This window comes from Sciurus vulgaris (assembly GCF_902686455.1).
Source record: "Sciurus vulgaris genome assembly, chromosome: X".
NCBI lineage: Eukaryota > Metazoa > Chordata > Mammalia > Rodentia > Sciuridae > Sciurus > Sciurus vulgaris.
The window spans coordinates 96,810,514-96,816,513 of record NC_136471.1 but is presented as its reverse complement, the minus strand read 5'-3'; the positions used below and the strand labels follow the sequence as shown (position 1 = coordinate 96,816,513).

The 6,000-nt window shown below is 41.6% G+C and overlaps 1 protein-coding gene across 2 annotated transcripts in view; it reads left to right on the top strand.

Moving 5' to 3' along the window:
- The first annotated feature begins 5,256 nt into the window (after positions 1-5,256).
- The window catches only part of RP2 (RP2 activator of ARL3 GTPase), a 57,049-nt gene continuing 56,305 nt past the window's right edge, over positions 5,257-6,000 (top strand). For both annotated transcript variants that reach the window (XM_079123546.1, XM_079123545.1), the window contains exon 1: positions 5,257-5,498. In XM_079123546.1, the coding sequence (XP_078979672.1) occupies positions 5,397-5,498 (102 nt within the window). In that variant the 5' untranslated portion in view covers positions 5,257-5,396. The remainder of the gene's footprint in view (positions 5,499-6,000) is intronic.

The following is a 6,000-nucleotide window of genomic DNA, read 5'->3' as shown; positions in this document are numbered from 1 at the left end:
CCTCCTCTACAATTGTTCTGATTGGATCTCTTAGTCACAGCAGTGAAAAAAACTGACTAAAACAGCTGTATGATATTAACCTTTCCTCTGTAAGATTTCATAATTATTATTATATATCCTTTTCATTAACACTTGCCTTGTGACATCAGTTATTTTGCCCCAACCTTTTTTTTCCTTGTTTTGGAATTATTTTTAAACTATCTAAATGTTGATGAGTATCAATTATGTAAGTTGAGATCTTCTAAATGTCAGATGGAGAGCTTAATTTTGGTATACATGGGAAGAGGAAACTAACTAAATCTCTCACTTAGTGTGGGTGAAATGGGAAGTAGTTCTTTTTATTTTTTAAGTAAAATCCTAAGGATAAAAACAGATTTTCTAACACACTGCGATTAGCACTGTGATTTTATATTTATCAGAGTTTGTCCCTTTCCTGAAAAATATTGAGATGAATGTTTAGAAAACGGAAATTCCACTATAAAAATAAGTTTTTTAAGTCCAGAAGCTATCATTTTAATATATTTTCCTTTGGAACTTCTTTGATGTAAAAAGTTACCAAAATTATTTTCACTTTATGCTGTTAAGAACATTCACTTCTGGGGCTAGAGTTGTGGCTCAGTGGTAGAGCACTTGCCTGGCATGTGTGAAGCACTGGGTTCAATTCTCAGTACCACATAAAAATAAACGAAAGATCCATCAGCAACTAAAAACAAACAAAAAAATTCACTTCTGGTCGGTGGTACATGCCTATAATCCCAGCGGCTTGGGAGGCTCAGACAGGAGGATAGTGAATTCAAATACAGCCTCAGCAACTTAGCAAGGCCCTAAGCAACTCAGCGAGACCCTGTCTCTAAATAAAATACAAAAAAGGACTGGGGATGTGGTTCAGTAGTTAAGCACCCCTGGGTTCAATCCCTGACACACACACACACACACACACACACACACACACACACACACACAAGAAAGAAAAAGAAATCATTCACTTCTGAGGAGCATTTCTTGACTCTATTCTCCAGACTCCCATCTGAATTAGAAGACTGTATTCCCCTGTAATTCCTATTTTTTAAATATTTTTTTAGTTGTAGATGAACACAATACCTTTATTTTATTTGTTTATTTTTTATGTGGTGCCAGGGATCAAACCCCTGTCTCATGTGTGCTAGGCAAGGGCTCTACCACTAAGCCACAACTCTGGCCCCCTGTAATTCCTATTTTGTACCAATTTTGAAATCTGTTACATCTTTTTCTTTATTATTGGCGTGTGTGTTGTTATATCTTTAACATTGTATTATAATCATTTATTTTTTGATCTAGCTCTTCTATTAAATTGAGGGTTTAATCCAATTTCATCTCATCACCTAGCATAATGCCTAGAACACAGGGACATTTATAATTTTGAAGAAAATTTTAAAAATAAAAAGGTCTGGGAAAATAATTTTTGTAAGAATGAATGAGAATATTGTCAGAATATAACATCATGATCTATGTGATTAGTTGACATGCATATGAGAGGACAGATTCATCGATTGTAATAGAAGGAAGAAGGAAAATAACACAGAACTCAAAGAGCTGATTAGGAAGTCAGGTCATTGATGGAAAAATATTCTTCATTTGGCCTAAATTGAGACTCCTACCAACAACATTGAATGAGATATCCCATGGTAAATGCAATTAGAAAAAACAGTCTTTGTAACCTGATCACACACAATTCCCAATGTTTTAAATATAATTGGAACTGATAAATAAGGTGGCAAAAGAAAATCCAGAAGAACTATTTGAAAGTTAAAACTATTGAAAGTGAGACAATTTATGCCTGTAAACCCAGAAATTTAGGAGGCAGGAGGATTGCAAGTTTGAGGACAGCCTGGGCAACATGGTGAGACCCAGTCTCAAAACGTAATAAAAAGGGCTAGAAATGTAGCTCAGTGCTTACCTAGTATGTGTGAGGCCCTGGGTTCAAACTCTGGTACTGCAAATAAATAAATAAATAGTAACAAGGAAAGTTGTCTCAAAGAAGTTATGTGTCTGTGTAATTTTTTTAAATCTTCCAATCCCCTTTTTTGGTATAGAGATAATATTGACACAATGCAGTAGCCACACTCTGAGATAACAGCTCAAAGATCTGCCCCTTACTGTATTAATTTCCCTTTTTTAGTCTCTTCACTTTGTGAGTCAGGGTGGGCCCTGAGTGACCAATAGAATGTAGTAGAAGTGACGTTGTGTGGCTTCTGAGGCTTTGCCACAAGAGGCCTTGCAGCGTCTGCTTTGATCTCTTGGAACAGCCACTCTTGGAGCCCTGAGCGTGACATGTGAAGCCACCTTGCTGGAGAGATTACATACAGAAGCTCAAAGATTCTATGTAGAATAATTCCTGGCCAGGTGCCCAGCCATTTGAGTCATCCCAGATGAGACTCTGGACATACTGTGGAACACAGTTGAGTTCTTCCTGCCAAGTCCTGCCTAAAATGCAGACTCATGGATAAAATAAATAACTGTTGCTTCAATCTATTAAGTATCACATGGTTTGTTATGCAGCAATAGATAGCTGAAATACTCCTCCCTTTCCTTCTTCCTTCACTTTATGTAATTGTTTCCTGAGATGGGAGCAAAGTGAACAAGAATGTGTCCAGTCATCTCAAGGTTGGGGAATTTTCTAGCCAACTGTATTGGGGTAATTGACTTATCTGTGTTGTAGAGATAAAATGTTTTAGGGCCGTCTTCCGGGTTTTTTTTTGTTTGTTTGTTTTGTTTTTTTAAACAGGGATGGAACCCAAGGCCTCAAAAATGCCAGACAAGAGCTCTAACACTAAGCTAAACCCCCCAGTCCCAGGACTATCTTCTGAGAAGAAACTATATCACTTCTGTGGTCAAGACACAAGGGTCCCAGACCATATCTAAAGCTTGCAGCCAGGCATAAACCCACAACTCAACAGATTAATATAGATGAATACATACATCAAGATGAACATAAAGTGCAGCATTCTACAGCAAAGAAGTGACCAGAAACAAAAGAAAAGTTACCAGAGTAAAATAGCAGGAGGTGTACAGGCAGAAGAAACATCTAAAGTCTGCCTGGGCTTTGCAGGATTTAAGCACGTTCCTTTTCAGGACCTGCTCCCCACCCATGTTTGTAATAAGGAACTCGTCCCTGCAGCTGCAGAAATTAGACCAGGGATCTACACCAGTCTATAGACAGTTTATTATTGACTGACCAGTAATTTACCTGATTATCTCCCTTGAGTCTGAACTAGTACATAAAAAGAGTGTAGCATTCAGTTGGACAGAAAGGCCAGGAGGAATCAAGGCCAGAGAGCTGTTGGCAGCCTGCATGTGCTGATGAGTGTGTAGAGAGCTTGTTTGCAAAAAGTAGTGATGTGAATTCATGGGGGGAGGAAGAGAGGGAGAAAAGAATTTTAAGAGTGAGATGATGAGAGAACACTAGCCCAAGATATGGTTATTGACTTTCTGGCCCCCAGTTTTTAAAATGCAACTTTATTCTATTTTATTTTATTTTGGGTTCAAGTAATGATTAGATGGGAATTAATAAAACAAGGACTTTATCTTCACTTTTATTTAAGGGTCCCTGAGAAGATCACTGTTACATGCTGGTTTTGTTTCTGGTTTATCATTAATGATTATTTCAAAACAAAATTTTAGTGTTTGTTTCTTTAAAATTAGTTTTGTCTTGTTTGTGCATGAAGAGTAACATTATAACTGTGGGAAGGAACTCCCATAGGCATCAGGCCCAAGCAGATGCTTCTTTACTTCTTTATTTCCAATCAATGAAAGAGGAACAAATTTAAGGCAGAAGGAGGCACTGGACAACACATGCTCTGGATTTTTCTAGTACCTTCTCAATCACTCCCATTGTGACCACAAATTTGTTCCTTTATCTCTGGTTCTTTACTTCCTCTGCTGCATTATGGTGGTGATCACAGTTTTAACATTCTGTGAATATAAAGTATCTAATGAGAATCTAAACCAAAAACACCCTCACATAGGAATTTCATCTCACTCTGAAAAATGAAAAAAAGTGCACTGACCAAAGACTATTGCCTAAGATATGCAATGTAAATTTGCAGTAATTTCTAATATTTTAGCACTGTGCTTTTCTTCCTGATTGTGCAATAAGGACAGGAAGTGAAAAGGGGAACATTGTTAATGTTCAAGTTAAGTCAGAGGCTCAGTTAGGATACTTACAGGATGTGAATAAGAGGGAAGGTAAAAAATATCCAAATTTGAACCTGAACAGATAAGCATTTGATGTCCTACTAAGATGTCAAAATACTGTACCTCAGAGAAATCAACTTATATTTTTTCTTACATAAGCAATACATACGTGTTTTCATAAAACTCTACCCAAGTATAATTAATGTTAATATTTGGCACATATATACCTATTTAATCTATTTACGTGTTCATTCGACAAAATGTTTTATTTATTCACTTTTCCAGATGGGGGTCTTATTATGTTACCCGGGCTGGTCTTGAATTCCTGGGCTCAAGCGATCCTTCCGCTTCAGTCTCTCAATTGCAAGCGCACCAGAGCGTTTTATTGAGCAAAGTGTTGGACCAGGCTAGAGGGTTTAACGGTACATACTCTTTAGACATGCCATTTCGTCTTTAATTCACAGTTCTAATAAAGAGACATACGCAATGATTTTACTAAGTACTTACACAAGTTTTGAGCAATACGTGAAAGTTTTAAGAAAGCACAGCAGGTCGGGGCGGGGGGAGTTTTGGAGGAAAGTTCCTAAGGGGCGACAGTGGCAGGCGATGTGGGCCAGTGAGAGGGTTGGTAAAGGGAGGAGTAAGGACTATGAATTTCAAGGTCTACCCGTGTGAGCAGAAATTCCTGTTCCCTCACAACTTGCATCATAAAATAAGTGTAATACTCGACTAGGCATCCATCCCGCGCCTAGAACTTGGGAACAGAACCAGGGGCAAAGAGATCGGGATGCCAAGCCCCACCTCCCAAAAGCTAAGGGGCCCCGCCCAGTTCCACGAGAGGCGGGACTGAGGGGTGGGACCGGACAGAAGTAGGGGAGGGGCCCGCCGTGCATTCTCCGGAGCTGGGCGGCTCCGCTGCAGAGGCTTACGCAGGAGCCAGGCATGGATTGGTGAGTACGTTGGTCTCTGTTTATAGGCCGCGCAGAGCTGCTCACGGGGCTTTGATTGGCTCAACGGGCGCTGAACGGTCATTGGCTACAGTGGGTCGTCACGGCGACCAAGGGGAAAAGAAGAAGGGGTGTTGGGCCTGGCGGGTGAACCGAGGCTCCGGGCGGCTGGGCGGCGTCCGGAGAGCTGCTGGGCCAGAGCGCCCAGGGTTCACACCACACTCCAGGAGGTGCCCGGGATAGTGGGTCAGCTGGCGAGACCTGCAGGCCAGGGCCATGGGCTGCTTCTTCTCTAAGAGGAGTAAGGCTGAAAAGGAGTCACGCACCGAGAGCGAGGAGGAGCAGCCCAAGCAGTACAGCTGGGACCAGCGAGAAAAGGTAACGAAAGTATTTTAGCCTCTGGTCTCAGTTCTTTAGAGCTGCCTGGCAAGTGTCCCTTAGAGCCGGGAAGGGCTGGGGAAGCCGACCCAACAACTGTCTCTTTCTCTCTCTAGCTCGCTCCAATACCGGTAGCTGAAGTCAGGGTGCAAGACTTTTGGGGGAGCGCCCCGAAGGGCTGTGAAAGGGGCCTTCGAGGTCGTTGTGCAGGTAGATGTACCCGTCGGGGGCTTTGCCTCGGTTTCGCACCCAGACTTGCGCCTACTTCCCGTTCGAGGATGGACTCAGGGAAGGAGCCAAGAACGCGCTGAATCGCAAATCACCTCATTTCACCGGCCGCGCGGAGCGGGGTTTGGTCCAGTCGTCGAATTACACATGGGACTGATTCTCATCTCTTCCGCCGCTTATGTTGTGTGGCTGTTTCTCTTTTGTCTGCACTCCCTGGCAAATCTCTCTGGTGCCGCATGATATATTCCACTGCTGCATTTTCTCAGTTACTAAG